General features: G+C 37.0%; 2 protein-coding genes across 4 annotated transcripts in view; one reads left to right on the top strand and one right to left on the bottom strand.

The window, feature by feature from the left end:
- LOC104603556 (uncharacterized) overlaps positions 1–3,434 on the top strand; it is a 34,573-nt gene extending 31,139 nt beyond the window's left edge. The window contains exons 5-7 of the mRNA XM_010267623.3: positions 1,507–1,807; positions 1,960–2,014; positions 2,947–3,434. Coding sequence (XP_010265925.1) covers positions 1,507–1,807; positions 1,960–2,014; positions 2,947–3,021 — 431 coding nt within the window. The 3' untranslated portion in view covers positions 3,022–3,434. The remainder of the gene's footprint in view (positions 1–1,506; positions 1,808–1,959; positions 2,015–2,946) is intronic.
- Positions 3,435–6,251: 2,817 nt separating this feature from the next.
- Positions 6,252–20,333, bottom strand: LOC104603557 (Plastid-lipid associated protein PAP / fibrillin family protein). 3 transcript variants are annotated; one of them, XM_010267624.3, is made up of 11 exons: positions 19,982–20,332; positions 19,772–19,825; positions 19,056–19,130; positions 17,680–17,799; positions 16,718–16,909; positions 16,182–16,265; positions 15,960–16,052; positions 8,489–8,542; positions 8,270–8,349; positions 6,727–6,834; positions 6,252–6,570 (listed from the first exon to the last, which is right to left on the bottom strand). In XM_010267624.3, exons 1-11 carry the CDS (start codon positions 20,231–20,233, stop codon positions 6,483–6,485), a joined length of 1,200 nt encoding a protein of 399 aa, XP_010265926.1. In that variant the 5' UTR covers positions 20,234–20,332; the 3' UTR covers positions 6,252–6,482. The 3 variants fall into 3 exon arrangements, with proteins under 3 accessions (XP_010265926.1, XP_010265928.1, XP_010265927.1); XM_010267626.3 differs by lacking the exon at positions 16,718–16,909 and having other exon boundaries at positions 19,982–20,333; XM_010267625.3 differs by lacking the exons at positions 15,960–16,052; positions 16,182–16,265 and having other exon boundaries at positions 19,982–20,333.
- Positions 20,334–22,314: the final 1,981 nt, after the last annotated feature.

The following is a 22,314-nucleotide window of genomic DNA, read 5'->3' as shown; positions in this document are numbered from 1 at the left end:
TTCAGACAAAGGATCTGGGTAAGCTGAAATACTTCTTGGGGATAGAGGTAGCGAGATCGAAGTATGGTATTAACCTGTGCCAGAGGAAGTATGTGCTTGATTTACTGGAAGAAACATGCTTGTTGGGTGCCAAACCAGCTGAAACACCCATGGACACAAATACCAAGCTAAGCAGTGATATGGGTGAAGTGTTTGAAGACCCTGGCAGATACCGACGACTTGTGGGCAAACTGAACTACCTAATCATTACCAGACCAGACATCTCATTTGCGGTTAGTGTGGTAAGCCAGTTCATGCAAAAACCCCTGATTCCTCATTGGAATGCAGTTCTGAGAATTGTGAAGTATCTAAAAGGGGCTCCGGGTCACGGTCCGATATACAAGAGTGGGGGAAAACTTGAAATAGAAGGGTATTCTGATGCTGATTGGGCCGGTTCTATGTTTGATAGGCGGTCTACTACAGGCTATTGCACGTTTCTGGGAGGTAACCTGGTGACATGGAAAAGTAAGAAGCAGACGGTTGTGGCAAGAAGCAGTGCAGAAGCAGAATATAGGGCTATGGCGCACACCGCTTGTGAATTAGTGTGGCTAAGGAACCTTCTACAGGAAGTAGGGTACAACATTTACCCTCCATTGAAGCTCTATTGTGATAATCAGGCTGCAGTTCATATCTCCTCTAATCCAGTGTTTCATGAAAGAACCAAGCACATTGAGGTTGACTGTCACTTTGTGAGGGAGAAGGTGCTGAATGGAGAGCTAGACACTACACATGTTAATACAGGAAATCAGTGGGCTGACTTATTTACAAAAGGCTTGAGTCGGGGAAGAGTGGACTACATATGTAACAAGCTGGGAGTATAGTTTGAGGGGGAGTGTTAGCATAGGGGTATTTCTGTCTTTATATTTAGATTAATGTTGTTGATCTGTAATGGCGTATTGGAACAAGTGCTCTTAACTTAAGTAAGGGCACATAGGTCTTTTCAGTTATGTTTTAATAATAATATAAATACTTCCTGGCCGACTGGGAGAAGTCAAGTTGACTCTTTCAGTTCGAACCAGAATTCTCTCTTCTCTCTTTTTCTTTCTCTCTTTCACCTTTCTTCTTCTACATAACTGATCTCAGACAGGCAGAACTCTAAGGCAGACCTGAATTCTAACACTCCACATATCTATGATATTGTTGCCAACCATCATGTCTCACTGGGGAATATGTTAATTCCAGTAAATATTTCATGATGGTACCCATGGAGATGGAAATTTCATAGAAATATTAGGAAATATGTTGACCTTTTAAACCATGCCTGTTTGGGTCAATATTCAATGTAGTAGGTGCCACAAAGAAAACTCTCATTGGAAAGTCCACATTACCAATAGTCACATGTATGGAAGTTTTGTTCCTAAGGTCAACAAGATGGATTCATCAGATATTTTATTTACTATTGCTTTCAGGAACTTATATTTGTTCTTGGGCATCATATTTTTATATTTCTTTGTAATTCTTGTACAGGAAAAGGGGTTTTTGAGTTCTGCTTTGGTGATGAAGAAGAAGTTGAGACCATATTTCAATCTGCATTTGGTGGAGGGCGATACTTTTATTGGTCTTTTATTAATGAAGAGGATTCTCGTTGGAGGAATTCATCTTACTATTCTAACAAGTACCAGGGGTCCCAGAATTGGAAATATTGGAGTGGAGATGAATACGAAGCTTCTACAGAGCATGACACTTCTCAGTCAAATTTAACTTCAGAACGGCTAGCCCTTGGTTTGAGTGCTTCTGGTTCTTTGAAACTTGAAGAAGTAAAGAATGCGTAAGTTATCTGATGATCTCTTGCTTTAATTATTCAAGCCTTTACACCTTCATGTTGCTTCTGTTACTTAAGTGCTTATAATTAGTGATTTACATGTATATCTGGGTTTTCTTTGGGATGTTTTTAACTGTTAAGATGTGATTCATTTTCAGATACCGAGTGTGTGCCTTGAAATGGCATCCAGATCGTCATCAAGGTTCTTCTAAGGTATGCTTTCTAGCTATCCTCATTATTAAGCTTCTTCCAATGTAGGTTTGACTGGGTTCTTACAGGTTGTTCCTTTTTGTCTTCCTTTTTCTTCCCATAAGTCGTCTGGGGGTCTGTATACTCCTTGCATACCATTTGCTCTTTTCATTAGATTTATTTATTATAGTGTTAAATGTCATTTTTCATCATCTCTTTTCTACAAACAAATTCCAATCAACAGACAAGATACCAAGTGCGAAGAAATTTAGCATGTTTCAAGGATATTAAAAATGAAAAAAAAAACGAGAAAAAACCTTATAGGAATGTGTTAATTGGCACCAAAAATAAGCTTTTCATTAAATGGGAAAAAATTGCATGTATAACAGTGATGTTTGCATCTGGGTCTGATAAGGCTTTGCACACACAGTTCGTATAAAAAACAGTAGGACCGATCTACCTTATTAATATTTATGCTATTTTATTAGAAGGACAAATATAAAAAATACTCCTGAAAACATTCTATATATCACTACAATATCTATAGCTGCATTGTAATCAAAATGTTGCCCCAATAACCCCATAGGGACCTCAACTTCTACACCCAACTCACTGAGTAGAGCTTTCAGCCAAAGTAATTTTGATGCACGGATGCACCATGAGCCATGGCTCTGAACTTGAATTTTGCACTAGATTTAGCAATTACAAGGTTTTTTTCCCAAATCACAAGATCACCACCAGTGAGTTGTAGTAGATCTTTCATCATCCAAAGAACCTGCCCAATGTGCATTGGTGTAGGTTTCTATAGACACAACCACTATTAGTAAACAACCATGTGCCATCATACTGTTGAGCATGTATTTTCTTTAAACTGGACTTATTATTTTGGTCTTGCTTTTTATTTCAATTGATGACTAGTGATTTGATGGCAAATTATCAATTTTGTACATCAACAGGCTGTTGCAGAAGAAAAGTTCAAGCTCTGTAGTGCAGCATATCAATCATTATGTGATAAACTTGCTGTAGGTTAAGCTAAGATACCTTGTAGCTGGCATTCAGAGACCAAGACAAGTCTCCTCAACTTGATGCAGGATTCTTTGCATGTTCAGATATAACAACATGCATCAATCAGATGTTGCCTGAATTACATATACAATCTCATTGGGGATCTTGGACCAAGAAAAGATTTTTCAAAAAAAAAAAAAAATCTTGGACCGAGGAAAGGCGTACCGTGCAATCACAGTTTCGGTAGACTGAGTCAATTTAAATGTCTTGATGTATGACTGCCATGTCTTTTGTTTATTTATGTTGCTTGAGAATGTAAGGATAACGCTGGTCCCATATGATAAGCCAAAAGCAGTGGTGGCAGGGACTAAAAAGAATAGAAATTCATGCATAGAAGTATTTATAATCTAGAATAAAAAAAAAACTTATTTTTGTGCCATTTATGCTGTCCTTTTATATGCATTTGTTTTCAATATGTTTAATTGTTTACTTGCAATTAGGTTGAAAACATCCCTTGGTAAATTTGCTCTTTCATAAAAGCTCCCCTTGTCATAAATTGCTGCAATCACTGGGTTTACTCAACAAGAAAACCAGGTTGAGACTTGGGGTAGTATGTTTGTCTTTTCAGGTTGGATGCAGTCTTGCAGGCTGAATCCCTATGCGTCTTTGGCATCGGTATCTGTTTCATAACTTTTCATGGATGGAACTCAATTTTATAATATTCTTGAAGCTGATACAGGGATTTATTGGTGAAGACGAAATGATGCAAGCCCCAAAGCCAACACCCAACATGTATAGGCAAGGCTTCCGGATCAGATTGGAAGGTCATCGGCAGCAAGACATCAAAATCTGTTGACCCATCAAACCTCATCAGCAGTATTTACCCATAACAAAGCCAATCCTAACACCCGACCTGATTTGTCCTACAATTAGTTCACCCATACGCGATCAAGGTTATGTTTATAAATGTTTCAAATTTCAATGCTACTATGTCAACAGGTTGGATTTGGTATGGTTAGGCCCAAATCCGAAACCAGGTTCAGGCTGACCCAACCTTAACCAGATAAGATAAGATTAATGTGGGTTTACCATTAACTTGATCCACTGAGATCCCTATCATGACACTGGAAGAGGTGATGAATTAAATCTATTGCACAGGGAGCTTTTCTGAAGACAAATCTTGAATGATGTCTTGGTGGCCATTGAGTGCAATACGTTTTTTTGGTGAAAGCCATTGAATGCAATATTGACCCTAGAAAAGATTGGATCATCTGAGTATAGTGTGCGTAATTGATCCAAGAGAAAACCTGCACCTACATCCTATGGTCGGTTTTTCATTGCCTATATCTTTTATGGAAAATGCTATTGAGCAAAAGTATAAAATTGGATTAAGATGAGCATATCAATAGCTCACTTTTCTGTTCCTGTAAGTAAAAGGTCCAAAGATTCTTCTGAAAGTGAAAGGCTATTAAGACAAGGGAACATACCATACCATGGGTAAAGCATTTGGTCATGTAATTGAGCTCAGGAGGAGGTTTGCTCATAAAAAGTAAAAAAAAAAAAAGCCTCAAAGAGATGGTGGTGTCATAGGCTTTCATGATTTAAATGAGGTCCGGTTGGTCTGCCATTTGCAATTTGTCTACGACTGACACCTCATGTGATACCCCACAAGAGAACTTGACTTGAAATATCTCTTATTTTGCTTTAAAGTGGCACGAGGAGTGGAGGTAACTTGAGAAAGAAAAAGGTCTTTGTGGGTTGAGACTTGAGAGGTGCTAAACTTCAGCAATTTATGGTGCTTTGGAATGTTGATCAGGTGCTTTCCCCACCCAGAAGCTATGAAAGACTTAAGACAAGCTTATCAAGATTCTAAATATCGACACTGGCGGCATATCGGTTTGTGTTGGTGCTTTATTTTTATTTTTATTTTTTTTTATGTTTCACTTATGTTTTTCAAAAGTGATTCAGAGGGGCCCATTTAAGGCCCGATTATCCTCTGAATCAGTGGCTGACCCGATACAACCTCCGTAGGGGTGTATCGAGAAGCCACCAGCATGATACATATTAACCAATACGTGTCCGATACATATTGATCAATACGTGTCCGATACTTTGAACCTTGAAGCTTATAAGTTACACGGTTACACCTCAAAGGAATAGGGAGGTATAGAACTCCTTAGGATGTGGTTATTGCGAGTCACCAAAAATGAAAAAAACAGAAGAATTGAGAAAGAACGTTTCTTTTACAACTGGCTGGGGAAAACTTTCTTCCCCGGAAGATTAATGGGTTTGTTGACAGACCCCTAAAAAACTAAATGTCTAAATCGTACAGGCTTGTCATTGACACATCAATCCATCAGAACAGTGAAAGGGCCATTACTCAATGTTGGTCCCAGCCATCTGGGGTCTTGGAAGGGGTAGACTGGTCCTAACCTTTGACATTTTATCTTTTGCACGAAGTGGCCATTCAGATTCATTTGAACCTGTATTCTCACATACCTCGGGTTGAAAAGCGTGAGAACGCAGGTTTGAGTCTGAGAGCGGCCAACTTAAACACAATATGAACGACAGAAAAGATAACATGATCTTCTGATTAAAATGCTTCAACACTATCATCAAGGATAGTTCTGAATACCAAATAGTGGTGATGCAGAATTTTAAGCTCAAATAGTGGAATCTTTTATATTAAGTCAACTCCACTAAAATGGATTTGGTGTTTTGGTTTCCGAATAAACCCACAAAGATAAGGTTTTTCAAGTGGACATGTTTTCCCTTTTTAATTTCATCATTTACCATCTCATTGGTAGGGGATGGAACATTCTATATGATTGTGCTCTTCACCGTGCGAGTGAAAAACCAGTCTGTCTTCTCTACATTTTCCAGGACTCCATTAGTATATGGTGCCATTTTAGTAAACCTTTTGGAAGGGAGTTGGTCTGATTCCACTAATATGAAGTTTCTTATTCAAGTTTAGCCACCGAAAGGCTTCAAGAGAGGAGAATAATTTGGAATAAATTACCCTTTCCTGTTCGTTGGAGTACATCTGTACATGAAAAGAGCATAACTCCATTTCGTGCCACATGCAGTAATCTTTTCTTGGATGCCTATTTTCTTGGACTTCAATGATCTTCCACTAATTTCTGTAAAGATTGGTTAGGAGTCAGGTCCCAAGCCAATGATGTTGACTGGGACTTGTTCCCTTCTTTTTTTTTTCTTGACATATAATACAAAAAAAAAAAAAAAAAAAAAACTTCACTTACAAAACAAGTGTTGTTTTATCTGATTTCCCTTCCATTTTCTCTTTTGGAGACATAAAACACATTCTTTTTCTCTGGGAAAAGCTCAGGCCAGGAAGATTGTTTACTAAATTGAGATGCCTTTCTTAATTTAAAAAAAAAATACATAATGATTCCAGAAAGTTTTCCTTCCAACAAGTTCTTTTTCCTTGATTTCTAGTCATTGCTGGTTTGTTCGGTTTGCAAAGCATTCATTTCTGCTTGGATCTGCCTATGCGCAAGTGGACAAATACTATCTTGTTATAACCCCGGGTTATTCTGATCTTGTCATCCGTGTATCTGCAAAAGAAAATGGAAATCAAAATCCTTGAGCATGAGAGCCACTCTCTGTGTTTCTTTTCATAATCAGTAACAGAATAGTAATCGTTCTTCTAGTTTTTTTTTGATAAATAATCGTTCTTCTAGTTACAGCTTATAAAAAATGTCAAGTCTTACAGCAACTCCAAATTGAACTTGCTTGTCATCTCCATAGGAAGTCCAAATGGGCCAGCTAGGATGGCTGCATCATCCATTGTAACATCATATTTGTTGGTATCAGATTTTCTGCAGAGAACAAAATTGCAAGATTAGGGTCATTGGGTCTGATGAGTTAGGGCAAATGTCAAAACAAAAGAAAGAAAATAGCTCTTGTTTTCTTTTTTCTTTTTTAGAATCTTCAATGTCAATCCCATCCTCCTCATTTCCCCTTCCTTCCCAAAAGAAACAAATGTGAACTTACTATTTGGACACATCTGAACATCTTATCAAGAGAAATGGTATTTTGACAAAAATATGTTTCAGTCGAGTGATGCTACCATGTGTTAATTAATCAAACTATATCACAATATATTAATATTTCAGTAAACGGTTCTTTGGATCTCTTGGGTGTGCCTGAAGTTACAAGTGAACAGAGGAACTCATTTAAAATAGGTAAATTGTAGATTGTGAACGTGGATATAAGTTGGATGGTGTTCCAATTAAGGCTCTCAATTCTCATTTTGGTTGGTCATCTCTAACCAATTGGAAAGTTGGTAAATTGTAGATTTGTAATCATGAAAGGTGAAATATCCTTAAAAATCAAATATAACCTCACTTCCTTTATTTGAAGGTTGGTAAGTTGTAGATTTATAATCGTGAAAGGTGAAATATCCTTAAAAATCAAATATAGCCTCACTCCTTTTCTTTGAAGGTTCTCTAAAATCCTCTTTATAAGTTGGTAAATTGTAGATTTGTAATCATGAAAGGTGAAATATCCTTAAAAATCAAATATAACCTCACTTCCTTTATTTGAAGGTTGGTAAGTTGTAGATTTATAATCGTGAAAGGTGAAATATCCTTAAAAATCAAATATAGCCTCACTCCTTTTCTTTGAAGGTTCTCTAAAATCCTCTTTATCTTGAATTTTGTTGCCGTATTATTAGTTACAATTATTAATCATTACTATGATTATTATAAAGAGTTCATTACTATTAAATTATTATTCAACTAAAGCCCAGCCAAAGTTTTTCATTAAAGAATCTAGAATCAACAAATCTAAATGTTTCTTTCTTAATTTTATGCAAAATCTGGATTGAGTAGTTTTTATACCTCATGGTAGTTTCCAATAAATGTTGTAAAAAATTGATAAAATTTCACTAGCATCTTGTCAAAACTTGGAATATTTGCATATAGTAAATAGAAAATTTCACTTGATATATAAAAATTTTGAAATATTAGATTTTTTTCCATGAGGTTCAGGAAAGAATAAAATTGAAATATTATATATATCAAGGTTCAAAATATCGATAGACATAATTCTTCCTTTTTGTAAGGAATATATAATTTGTTTGTTTTTGAGGGCTGAGTGTATGGGTTTGATGGTTCTCTCTGTATAACTTCTCATTGCACAGAGACTTGATGGGTTTGATTCAGACTTGCATTTTTCAATTATAAAATTTCTACATTGTTGAGTTTGATGAATTTCATGGTATCTTCCAAACTACAAGATCAGATAACTCACATAATGTTCCCAGTCATTGAGAACTTGAATCCAAGTAAGATGTCTACCAAGAACTTCATCTGTCCATTTTCCCTGACAATCTAAAAAATTATATTTAATAGAATTAGAAACTAAAATAAGTTTCAGACAGAACAAATAAAATATATTTTATATAAAAAAATAATAAGGAAAACATGGTACAAAAATGCAAAGATATCAAGTGTCACCTTTTCATCTTACCTGATTGCCCATGAGACCATTAGCTGCATTCTCTAACCAACTGTCAGTCTCCGTCTGCAACATGCAAGAGATTATACTTACTTATGGTCTTCTAAGATCATGGGTTTGGAAAAAACAAAAATGGATATTCAGTTTTTCTTCAGGAGGTTGGAATGATTGACAGAGGAGTAAGTAACTTTGAGAAAAGGGAATAAATGGATACTTTCTATGCAAAATGACTAAAAGAAAGAATGAATTAAGAAGGGAAGGAAAAACACACATGAAAAAGGACACCTGGGCATTACAAGGCATAATACACTTTAGAAATATTAACAGAGGGCAAAGTTCTGCTTGTATTTTTGAGTAGGTGATGCAGGAGCTGAAGAGTCAGAATTGGAATTTTATGTATTTCTGTATTTTGGACAGTAGGGGTATTTTTGTCATTTTGAGAATTTGTGGGGTTCAATGATAGGGTTTAATTTGTCTATTTATAGTTTGTTTATGTTTAAAATTTCAGAGTCATTGCATAACTAAGATTAGAGTTACTGAGTCTTCTTTGAATTGAAATAGGATGTCAGCTTAGTTTGAGTTCTACTAGGATTAATGAGAAACAGTTTGACTCCTAGGACTATTATGAGTCTAACAGTTTGACTCCTAGGTTTATTATGAGTTTAGAGCCGATAAATATGTATGGACGTTCTACACAAAGAGCAATGAAGTTTACTGAGTTTTCTTCAGCTTATGCTAACTATGGTGAGCGATTCCCATGCCCTAGGGTGATTCTGGGCACTGTGTGAGTGATTCCAGGAATTTTCTCTCTTCTTTCTCTCCCTATTTTCTCTCTTATTCCTTCAAGAATCCATTACATCCATCAACAACCATAAAATTCTGATCAAAGAAGACTAGCCAAAATTCTCTAAGAACTAGAACTGAATTGGTCCTACATCAATAGGAGATCATTTTCCACTTCTTAGGATATGTTGAAATAGAATCAAGAACTAAGAGAATATCAATTTTTAGCAGACAAAAATGTTATTTCTAATTTAAGTTGGTTTCAAGATTTGTTGTTTTTCAAGAGCAACTAGTTTTTTAGGAGATCGCTTTGGCTGTTTGGAAAAAACAGCCTGGGCTGTTTTGGGAGCCTTTACACATGACACCTTAGTAGTCCTCATTTGTCTTTTCAACTAAAAAGGTATTGAGTTTAAATACTATTTTACCCACACTCATTATGAGATGTCATTAACTGCAGGCTTCCGAAACAGCCCAGGCTGTTTTTTACAAACAGGTTGACAGCCAAAGTTTTTCTGTTTTTTAGTGTGGGTTAGTGAATCAAATATACCTTTTTGAGAGTAAATCAGCCAACCAATTTGATTTGTCCTACATTCTTAATATAATTTGGAACAATGCATGGCCTTGTTTACTTTAATAAGTCTCAAATGGATGGTGCAATATAGCTTAACAAGACATTGGGAGGATGCCATTTGATGATTAATAGTAGAAAATTCAGAAAAGGAGGCCAAATTGGTGCTTTTTTCTCACAAATGCTTTATTTGTAATGGAAACGGGAACCTACCTTTCATTTGCAAACCTCTTCCACTTTCACCTCTAACATTTGAGAGTGGTTTATGGCTTTTTTTGGTAGAAGGTGGGGATGCACCAGGGGTTCTGTTTGGGAGGAGAGAAATGCTAGAATCTTCAAGGAGAAATAACGACCTAAGTAGGTAATAATAGAAAACATTACCTTAAAGATGTTTAAACAGTTTTCTATAGATGAAATCATCAGGGGATGGTAGGTTGCAACACACTCCTCTACACCTAGAACCAGAATGCTAAGAGAATGGTCTCCACCAGATGCAAACCAAGTGGAGCTCAATTTTGATGGGTGTTCTTTAAGCAATCCTGGCAATTTGGGCTTTGGAAGTGTAATGAGAGAGAGAGTCATGGAGCTTGAAAGATTTATTCTCAGGACCCATAGCTGTGGGGATTGCACAAGAGATGAGTTGATGGTTGTCTTACAAGGCATTGGTGGTGGAAGGAGATTCCCGAGTTGTGGTGGAATAGTTAATGAAGAACTGATAAGGTGCTTGGCACTATAGGCATACTTTAAGAGAGAATTATAGCATTGTAAAGACTCTCGAAGCAACTGTGAAATGGGTGCCAAGATCAGCAAACTCTCTAGCAGATCTACTTGCAAGAAAGGAGTTAACAGGGAACAACATATATATATATCTTGACAGTAAATCTGATTGAAGGTTACAGCAAAGAGAAGAGAAGAGAAGAGGAGAGAAGAGAAGAGAAGGAAGAAGAAGTGTTGAGGCAATGGAACTGTACTGGCGGCGCCAGCTTCATTATATATATATATATGTCTTGACAGTAAATCTGATTGAAGGTTACAGCAAAGAGAAGAGAAGAGAAGAGAAGAGGAGAGAAGAGAAGAGAAGGAAGAAGAAGTATTGAGGCAATGGAACTGTACTGGCGGCGCCAGCTTCATTATAATATATAGGGCGAAAAAATAAGAAGGGAAATGACCCTTGTGCCCCTACTAAGTGATAGTACAATAATAGATTAAAATAAAAAAGGCTTTAATCAGCCAAATAGACCCTAACAAACATAAAATCAATTATTTTAACACTTTCAACACTCCCCCTCAAGTTGGAGCATAGATGTCAATCATGTCCAACTTGTCACACAAATCATTATGCCACACATGATGAAGGCCTTTGGTGAAGATGTTTGCAAGTTGTTCTTCTGAGTTGACATATGGGGTGCACATTTTTCCACTTACAAGTTTCTCTCTAATAAAATGATTGTCCACTTCAATGTGTTTCGTCCTATCATGGAGGGCGGGATTAGCTGCAATGTTAGTAGCAGCCTTATTGTTGCAATAGAGTGACATAGGGTTGCTAACTGTAAAATCCAGTTCTCCTAACAGATTTCTTATCCACATGATTTCAACAACTCCATGAGACATAGCTCTGTATTCTGCTTCAGCACTAGACCTAGCCACCACACTTTGTTTCTTACTTCTCCATGTGACTAGGTTTCCCCCTACAAAGGCACAATATCCACTGGTAGACTTTCACTCATCAACTGCCCCTGCCCAATCAGCATCGGTATATACCTCCACCTTTAAATGTCCATGTTTCTGGAACAGCAAAGCAGCTCCAGGAAACTTCTTGAGGTATCTGAGGATCCTCTCTGCAGCTTCAAAGTGAGTTGTCTTAGGATTGTGCATGAACTGACTAAGGACACCCACTACATAAGCAATATCAGGCCTGGTCATAGACAAATACAAGAGTCTCCCTACAAGTCTTTGAAACTTCTTCACATCTTTCAAGAACTCTCCCTGACTGTCTCCCAGATGATGGTTAGGTTCAATTGGTGAGTCAATTGGTCTCACCCCCAGTTTGCCTGTATCTTCTAGTAGATCTAGTACATATTTCCGTTGGGAAATAAAGATGCCATTGTGAGAGCGGGCAACTTCAATTCCAAGGAAATAACGTAAGGGGCCTAGATCTTTCACCTCAAATTGAGTGGCTAAGAACTTTTTTAGTCTATGTATTTTAGCTTCCCAATCTCCTGTGATCACTATGTCATCCACATACACAATTAGAGCTGCAACTTTCACTTCACCTTTCTTTACAAATAGTGTGTGATCTGACTAGCATTGTTTGAACCCCATCTGCTGAACTGCTGAGTGGAACTTACTAAACCAGGCCCGAGGAGATTGTTTCAGCCCATATAAAGATTTTTTAAACTTGCACACTTTTTGTTCACTACCCCACTGGTTTTTGTGTAATGCATCAATCTCTTCCTTCATTGCATCTGTCCATTCAGGTTTGGATAAAGCTTTTGCCGCATTCTTAGGAACGGGGATACTGTCAACAGAGGAGAGGAATGCACGATATGAAGATGAAATATGATCATAGGACACAAAGTGAGAGATAGGATGGTTAGTGGTACAAGATCTAACACCCTTTCTCTTAGCAATAGGAATATCAAGATCATTAATGACAGGGAAATCAACATTGAGAGGAGCAGGCATATTAATAGAAGCAAGTGTACTTGGCTGATGGAAATGATCAACCTCCGGTGAAACCGATGATGTTGGTTGCATAGCGTCAGGTTCCATGGCTCTTGAACTCTGCTGGCTTTTGTGGCGGCGAAGAAAGACACGGAATGGAGGAGGGTCAGGTAGAGGAGGTAGTTGAGTCTGAGCCTGTTTCTCCTCAACCCTACTCTCCCCCTGAAGAGAAACCGAGAAGAAAGGTTGATTCTCAAAGGACACATCTTTTGAGACAGTACTTACGAGAGATGGGGTCATAGCAACGGTACCCCTTTTGAGATAGAGGGTAACCAAAGAAGACACAAGGAATAACACGAGGATCAAGTTTACCCCGAGTAGGTGACAAGTTATGAACAAAGCAACGACACTCAAAAACATGCATTGGAATGGGGAACAACGGAGTTGTAGTAAACAAAAGCTGATGTGGGGCCTTATACTCTAGTAACCGAGAGGGCATACGGTTGATGATGTACGTAGCACATAGAACAACATTCATCCAAAAGCGCTTTGGAACATTCATATGGATTAACAAGCCACGAGCTACTTCAAGAAGATGACGGTTTTTTCTTTCAGCAACACCGCTTTGTTGAGGTGTCCTAGCACAAGAGCTTCGTTGAAGTGATCCACTCGAAGCAAAGAATTCTGTGAGATCACTATGGAAGTATTCCTTTGCATTGTCTGACTGGAAAATATGGATTTCAATTTGGAACTGAATGAACACCATGCGTTGAAAGTCTTTCACAATTTTAGGCACTTCCTCTCTAGATCGCATAGGGTAAACCCAGGTGTATTTAGAGTAATCATCGATCAAGGTAATGAAGTACTTATATCCAGCCTCAGTAAGTAGAGTAACAGGGCCCCAAACATCAGAATAAACAATATGAAACGGAAATTCAGATCTTTTATTTCTCAAAGGAAAATAGCTTCTACAATGTTTACTCAATTGACATGTCTGACACTGCAACTGACTCATTGAAAAAGACTCAAACAACTTTGGAAGCATAACTTTTAACGACTCAAAAGAAAGATGACCAAGACGACTATGCCATAAATAGGCTTGACTCTCACTGGACGAACTCAAAGACTCTGTAGCCACAAGACCAGCTTTATTCTCCAACACGTAGAGGCCATCCACCATGCTTCCTCTACCAATCATCTTCCCCGATGCCAAATCTTGAAACACACATGAAGACGGATAGAAAGTAACTGAACAGTTCAAGGAGTGAGTAATACTACTAATGGAAAGCAGATTTATAGGTAGCTTAGGAACATGTAGTACGTTAGAAAGGGTAAGGCCGAGTGGGAGAGATATGGTTCCTTGGCCGGCTATGGTGGAGAAAGAGCCATCAGCTAGTCTCACCTTATCTCTCCTAGAGAGAAGATTGTATACCTAAAATAAATTTGACTTACCGGTCATGTGGTTTGAGGCTCTAGAGTCAATTACCCAAGGGGAATCAGAGGTACGGGATGACACATGGAAAGCAATGGCAGTGTTACTTGAAGCAGATGCAAAAGAGGTAGAAGGAGTAGGACCAGTATCCATCTGGCAAAGAGTCCTACCATATAACTCCAAATGTTCACGGAATGAGTTGATGATCTCTTCCTTAGGGTCAGAACTGGGATGCCTTTCTTGAGTTACCATGGGACCAGTCTCTTGAGATGCCATATTAGCTGAGTTATACCTTTTCTGATTCTGCTGACTTGGTTTCTTGCCCTGATCAGTTGTTGACTTCTTACCCAAATCCTGTGCCCATTTAGGTTTTCCATGGAGATTCCAGCAGGTATCTATGGTGTGTCTTGCCTTTGGGCAGTGAGTGCACCAAAGCTTACTCTTATCATCTGTTCTCTTCTGAGAGTCACCCTTCTTAGATCCACCTCCAACATTAATATCTGAACTTCCCCGGACAGCTAGAGCAACTGGCTACCCCTCTGTAGAATTCGTCACATTTCTTCTACTTTCTTCTGATTGAATCAAGGCATAAACTTCCTGAACTAATGGCAAGTCTTTACTTCCCAAGATCTGCACCCTGATGGACTCATATGAAGGATTCAACCCCAAGAGGAAGGCAAATACCCATTGCTGAGATACATGTGATTTGTATGCCTTTGCATCCTCATCACACTTCCAGTTAACATTCTGATAGTGATCAAGTTCTTTCCATATCGATGTCAGATCCGAATAGTACATCGAGAGACTCCTTGCTCCCTGCTTACAAGTGGACGATTCAGCTTGCAGTTGGTATATCTTAGCATAGTGTCTCTATTCTAAATAGGTGGACTTTGCTTGTTCCCATATTTCACAAGCAGTTTCAGCCCACATAAAAGTTTTTCTCACCTGTGGCAGCATGGAAACCAAGAGCCAAGACATCACCATACTATTTTCTTGGTTCCATCTATCATATTCAGCACTTTCGCACTTCGGTTCCTTACTTTCCCATTGATGTATCCTATTTTTCCCCTATCAGTGATGTAGAGTTTTATTCCCCTAGACCATTCAAGGTAATTCAGACCATCAAAGGGAATGACAGCCATGGGGAAACTCATATCCATTCCCCCACTTACCCCATTTTGATTTCCAGAAATCCCTGAAGTAGCAGAATTCTCAGAAGACATGGTCAATACAGAATTTTTTTTATCAAAAAACTTCAACTTAGGATCCCTCCTTATATCAAAACAAAAAACTCCACACACAACAAGTGATTAGTCCACCCACACTGCAGTTTTTGGACTTAATTTGAGCACAAGACCAACACCAATTTCTAGAATAAACAAGATGACAAATCTGATTTTCAGACCTGTACGGAGTAGCAGTCCCAGCCTACTAGTTTTCTCAGCAGGTCTACAAGCAATAATCACAAGGTGAGATACTTACACACAAGGCATCAAGCCAACAAGTAGAGAAAACAGGTCATACATGACCTACAACAACCTTTCACAAGTACAGGATCACACGATCCAAAACAAGTAGAGGAAAAACCTCACAAGGGTGTGCCAACATTCAGTGGTTCAGGTCCATTCGTTTTCCTCTTGGTACATGACCAAGGGAAGAGAAGAAAGGAAAAGAAAACCCAGATGTACTCCTCTGTTCCGCTCAGATTCAGCAGCTTGGAGAAGACACTTGATTGCCCAGATTTAATGGCCACGCTCTGATACCATCTTGACAGTAAAGGAAGAAGAAGTGTTGAGGCAATGGAACTGTACTGGCGGCGCCAGCTTCATTATAATATATAGGGCGAAAAAATAAGAAGGGAAGTGACCCTTGTGCCCCTACTAAGTGATAGTACAATAATAGATTAAAATAAAAAAGGCTTTAATCATCCAAACAGACCCTAACAAACATAAAATCAATTATTTTAACACTTTCAACAATATATATATATATATATAGTTTAAACAAAACAAATGTTGTTGTCAAGCTATAATAACCTGTGAACTCCATATTAATTTCCATTCTCCGTCTAGGAGTTCCATATCTCCTTTAGAGACACTCTTGTTCACGGATATAAGATCATCAATAGCCTGTCCATGTTACCACACAAAGATGAGAAGAGTTGGGGAAAGTACACCATTTGCAATACATAAAAGATAAATAGGCTTTTATACCATAAATTGGAAAAAAAACTTTTAAGGTTTCAATAAGCATCTAACCTCTTCTACTCCTTCTCCAGTGGAAATGGCCGAGAGTAGTCTTTGCCTTGGTTCAGTTTTCTTTTGCAGAACAAAGGTGGTTCCCTGCACTACAGAGAATTTTCTGGATATCCTAGCTAATGTCAAACTAATCAGAGAATTTTGGCAAGTTAATGCAGCAATATTTATGTCATTGACATAGAAGGTAATATGAGGATTTCCCACTGAAAAAGATATAGAATAAGGGTTCCTATTTCATGGCCATCTCAAACTAAGAAAACTTAGAGATATCTTGACTGCTCATTTTCAGTTTTTGATTGAAATGTAATTAATGAGAACCAATTGGCCTAAGTTGTAGGGACTTATTTTGGTATCAAGGGGTGTATTTTTTGTGCAACAGGTTCTTCTGTAGATTTTGAGTTAGCCTCAAAATTATCCATTATCAATGTCTCTTATACAATTTTTGGATTTATGATATCTCAATCTTCCTATTTATTTCCATAAAGGTTACATATCACAAAAATGAAAAGATAAATTAGTAGAAAATGATCACTTACCTTATTTCCTCTAGATATACGAATGTTTCCAGACTGGGACAAGTATGTGGTGTCTAACCAACCCTTTGCTTCCTCTCCAAGAAGCCTAAAGGGAACTGGATACGGAACCTTAAATGGTAAAAACTTAAAAGAGAAGGCTGCTCTATCAAATCGGAAGAGGATGCGCTTTCCGTCTTTAATTGAAGCTACTGCCTGGGAAGAGTAGGTTTCAGTTTGTAAAGAGAAAGCAATGCACATGATGCAAATACATCTGCGTAAGATCAATGCTTTAAAAGGTATGTAAGGTTCAGACTTGAGGCTTACACCTTAAGTGTCACATTTCTCACACCTTGAAGATTTTTTTTTTGTATTTTTGAAGATATTTTATTGTAAAAACATGAAATGTCATACATTTGAAGTAGAGTTTTATCTTATATTAGATCTTTCAATAGGCGTGAAAGATTCTTATACTCCCTGTTTATTGTTAATTCATCCATATGTTCTTACCACATAAGAATATTTATTAAGCATATTTCTCTATTTTCTCCTTATTTTAGTTAAGCATCAAATCTTGAGGCTTAAGCTTCATACTTCGAAAGGCAGTAGCATCTTGACTCATGCCTCTGCTTTATAAAGAATAAGATTTAGATACTTTGTCTTTTTACTTATTTACTCTTAATGCTTTTATGGTTTAAATATAACACATTTTCCTGTTATCAGTTGGTTCACAAGAATCTTCTTCAGCAAATTCTTCTATATATTCATTTTCTTGGGACTTGGGAGGACTTGATTGGAAATCAAGCTGTCCATGAATGCATAAAAGATCACAGCTTTCTTTTTTTTAGAGAGAGAGAGATTCTAAAGTTTTTTTTATACAATCAGAAGGGGCTAGAGATTCTAAAGGTTTAAATCTTGTTAGGAATACATGATCATATAGAAGATTCGAACATGTTATAGTTGCAATTTAGAGTAATGAAGCATACCTCTACTTTTAGCTCTCCTACTGCATCAGAAAATTTTACAATATTGGAGACCCTTGGATCATTTGTCCTGAGATATACTTCTTGAAAGACACTGAAAAAGTCAACCCCTACAAATGTTCTCTACAGGAATACATGAACACAGAAAAGAAACCATAACCACTTGGTTAATCAAGTTTGTGGACTTTAAAACAGTCTTGAGGAAGAGAAACAAACAAATCTAAAACAAACTTATCAATATGTAAATGTCATATTAAATTCTTTACTTGAACGTCAAAGGCAGTCTTAAATGAATTATATTATGTGGTGTTTCCATAGAAATGGTATTATTAACACTATGATCAGGGAAAGAGGGGATCAAACAGGAAAAAGTCGGGTTAAATTTATTAACTGTTTAAGAAACAGACTAAAGCATGCTTAAATATTTAAACTCGGTATGGATTTCAAAAGTAGTAAATTGTATTAGGAATTGAAATAGATAACTGGTTGCTAAATTGTCTTCCCATAAATAAAACATCTTAAATCAAATGTAAGAATTTTTTAATGTATTGATGATAATGCCATCAAATCATTCTCTGATGAGGCATTATATAGTGAATAATATGGCTATGGATAGATGATAACACAGACAATGAAAGGATGGGTTAAAGCATTACTAATACCATTTAAAATTCATTCAAGGTCTCCTTATTTCTTATGATGTGATATAGATTGGACTTTCTTAAAGTTCACTTGTGAGGTGTGCCTCACTTGGCTTGCTGTCATGTTTTAATGAACTAACCTTGAATTTTATGTTTGAACTAATACTTTATAGTAGGTTATAACTATGATTTTAGAGATTAAAACAGGTTTATCCCTGCTAATAAAATGAAGCTCTAATCAATTGAGCTAATAGAATTTTTGGAGTATTTTACTTCTTTCAGAACTTAGATTTCATATTCTTATACATAGCGTTTTTTTTTTCTTCTTCTTCTTCTTTTTCCTTTTTTTTTTTTTTGTTTTCCAAAAGTGTCACCTTACTTTGTTCGAACATGTGCCAAGGAATCCCTTGTGCTTTAGTTGTGATTCTTGCTTTTAAATAGATACCTAACTTTATCTCAAATAGGAAGCAACATCAAGAAGAATTATGTTTCTCTTAAAACCTTATGAGTTGATAGGAAACAGTCATAAAAGATAAGAAAGTAATAGTTGATAGGAGATAACTATGAAACATAAGGAATTTTTAAGCACTAGATATAATGAAGTTACAAAGACCTAAACAGTTAATATAATGATAAAGATTCGCTAATGAGACTCAGAACAAACTACTAATCATAAAAGTGGAAAACACAGAAATTCTCCAAATATATTTTGAATTTCTGAATAATGAGGAAAGAAACCTGTATTGGAGATGCTGTTCCTGGTCTTGTTGTGAACATTAGTTGCCAGCGACCTTCAATCAAACTGGAGCTTGTCTGCAGTTTATCATAGATATGGTGACATCAAAGTCTTTATCATATAAACAAGGGAATGCGAGTGGATAATCCTCACTAATAATTGTAACAGATTGCACAGGTCAATAGTCATCCCTTCATCCACATAGGACTAGGGGAAGCAATAGCTTGTGTCAAGAAACGTCCAGATTGAACCCAACATATATTTAAATGAGATTAGGATTAGCCAATCCAAAACCTTGGAAGGCCAATCAGTTCTTTTTTCTGTAGGAAAATCAAGTATAATTGAAGCTGCAACTGAAACAAACCTGGAATTCAAGCCAGAGTTGAATTAATGGCATTCCTAACTGGAAAAACTAGTTGATTTAATAGCTTTGCAGGTCGGGACAAGTATCAGCACCGGTACGTATGACACAAGGGTCCTCATAAAAGAAGTTAATTATTGTGCGAGGGATCATTAGCAAGCCCTAGTTTGATGCCCCTAGGTAAATCAGGATCCAAGTGCAACTGAAAACTGATATTCCTACTGGCATCACTTAGTTGATATCTTGAAAATGCTAAATCCATCAAACCAATAAAGGGGAAAAACTATGCTTGCTTTGACAAGTAAATAAAAAACAAAAAAGAAAAAAAGAAAAAGAAGCAACTAAATGGTCACCCACAGGATCAGGTATGCCTTCCAAACCTTCTAGAATTTGCACAGCGCGTTCCACCTCCTGCATAATTTCTCAAGCATCAAAATCAACTGAAACAAAGAGACACCTTTCAAAGAATAATACTCTACTAATGCATCAAATTGTCTCTAAACTACTGAAAAACAAGAAAACGAGTTGAAACCGAAGAAAGAAAAAGAGATTTGAAATGATATATACCTTGAGTTGCTCCGGGGAAGCAGAGCGACCTCTACCTTGTACCCCTATAAGGGCATCAACGAGGGCACTTTCTGGTTCAGTGAAAGAGACTTGTTGCTCTTCAACCAGCGATGACGAAAGAGGAGGACACAATAGCTTTCTGAGAGAAGATTTGAAGGGTTTCGCTGATCGGAGGCGGTTCCTCGGAGCACATGGCGCCAATGCAGGAGAAAAGGTCGGATGGAACGCCAACTTCGCAGCATCCACAGCCATTCCAGAGTAGACTGCACAGAAGAGCAGAGTGAAGGAGCGAATAGGACAGAGGAGACCGGAGAGGTGGTTTGCTCGCTCTTCCGATCTCCACAAGCTTCAAATGTTGTTAAAACCGTTAATGACCTCAAGACTCAACAACGGAGATATTATGCCACGTGGATGTTTCCGACGCCAGACACGTAGTGCCGAACCATTCGTTTTCTCGCCGCAATATCGTTTTTGATATTTTTGCCATTTCGCATGAGACATGATTGATTGGTGTATTTTCTTAAAACCCGTTTGGGAGTGTTTATTTTTAATTACTTATTGTACAAAACGCATTTTTGTGCTTTTAGTAGAAGTCGAAATAAATGCTTTTTTCAAGAAATAATCCCATTTTCGAATAAACTCAATTTTGGTTTTTTTTTCTTTTTCTAATGTTGGGCGAACAAATGGATAAGTTCTACTTGGAATCAAAGGGAACCGACCTCGAAACGGCCTTGAATCGCCCTACCTAATTTGTTAAAGGGTAGGGTATGGTTCTAAATTCTTGGAACCGACCACTGCCTAGGCCAGTTCCAGGGTCTAGGGATTTACCCTACCCAAACCGATCCTATGAATTGACCTTGGTTGGCCTTGGTGGAACTGACTTTGCTGGAACATGCCTTAGAACAAAACTTGCCTTAAAATAAACCTCAAAATACTTTTAGGGATGTGAAGATTTAAACCCAAGCACTCATGGTTACAAAGGCCATGGTCTCACTTAAACATTTAGTTACTTAAGTTATTGGGTAGGGTATGGTTCTAAATTCTTGGAACCGACCACTGCCTAGGCCAGTTCCAGGGTCTAGGGATTTACCCTACCCAAACCGACCCTATGAATTGACCTTGGTTGGCCTTGGTGGAACTGACTTTGCTGGAACATGCCTTAGAACAAAACTTGCCTTAAAATAAACCTCAAAATACTTTTAGGGATGTGAAGATTTAAACCCAAGCACTCATGGTTACAAAGGCCATGGTCTCACTTAAACATTTAGTTACTTAAGTTATTTGTTCATTTGTTTTCATTTTAATATTTGAATGTGTACAATAACTAATGTAAAATATAATATTTACAAATTTTAAATTTAAATTAAAAGTTTTGAACCATATAATGATAATCTACATATTAAGTTACTAAATTTAACCAATAAAGATAATATAAGTTTTAAATTATAGGGTAACATATAAAAACCTCCTATAAAGATAATATAGTTTAATTTTAACAAATACCTCCCCTAAACTGAGAAATTTGACAAAAACCTCCCTTTTGTCACTTTCTTAGACAGAAACGTTAGATCGATGCACCAATTTCTTCTAAATACCCATTCTACCCTTTTATAAATTATTTTACATACAAAATTACTGAAATAACCCCATTTTTTATTTGACAAAAATCTCCTTTTAACGATCATCTTCTAATGTTTTTATCAAATTAAAACATGGTTACTCAGTAATTTTGTATGTAAAATAATTTATAAAAGGGTAGAATGGGTATTTGGAAGAAACTGCTACATCAGTCTAACATTTTTCGTCTCGGAAGGTGATGGAAAGGAGGTTTTTTGTCGAGTTTCTCAAAAGTTCAGGGGAGGTATTTGTTAAAATGAAACTAGAGGGGATGTTTTTATGATTGTTAGAAACTTCAGGGGAGGTTTTTATATTTTACCCTAAATTATATTATATTTATTGAATATCGAGTTTTTAAAGAACATGATTCTTTTCTTTATTTTTTTGAAGAGTGAGTAAAGAAAGAACATGTTCCACGGGTAGACCATAGAACCGACCCCGAAACCACTAAGGCTAAAACCGACCTTGAAACCAACCTTTACAAGATAAGTTCCAATTCCAAAAACCTGGAACTGACCCCTACAAAATAAATTCCAAGTTCTACCATAAAACTAAACCAAACCAACCTTTACAGGATAACAGGACACTGCATCTTATATGCATAAGGTGCATATAAGAGACTATACAAAGCATAGTAATATTAGACGATGTAGCTGACAACATACTTACGTGCACTAACTGCAACTATAAGCTGCAAATGTTGCACTTGGACATCC

This window comes from Nelumbo nucifera, chromosome 2, assembly GCF_055504915.1.
Source record: "Nelumbo nucifera cultivar China Antique chromosome 2, China Antique-T2T, whole genome shotgun sequence".
Taxonomy (NCBI): Eukaryota; Viridiplantae; Streptophyta; class Magnoliopsida; order Proteales; family Nelumbonaceae; genus Nelumbo; species Nelumbo nucifera.
The sequence above is the reverse complement of the archived record's forward strand: the minus strand, read 5'-3'. Positions and strand labels throughout refer to the sequence as shown.

What these genes read in the sequence shown, in the direction of transcription:
- LOC104603557 (XM_010267624.3), bottom strand. Translation starts at nt 20,233, where the DNA reads ATGGCTGTGGATGCTGCGAAGTTGGCGTTCCATCCGACCTTTTCTCCT. An exon ending in TAGGAGAGCTAAAAGTAGAG is followed by an intron (nt 16,910 to 17,679) that starts GTATGCTTCATT and finishes TACTCTTCCCAG; the next exon opens with GCAGTAGCTTCAATTAAAGA. An exon ending in TCAATGACTGGGAACATTAT is followed by an intron (nt 6,835 to 8,269) that starts GTGAGTTATCTG and finishes TGTTCTCTGCAG; the next exon opens with AAAATCTGATACCAACAAAT.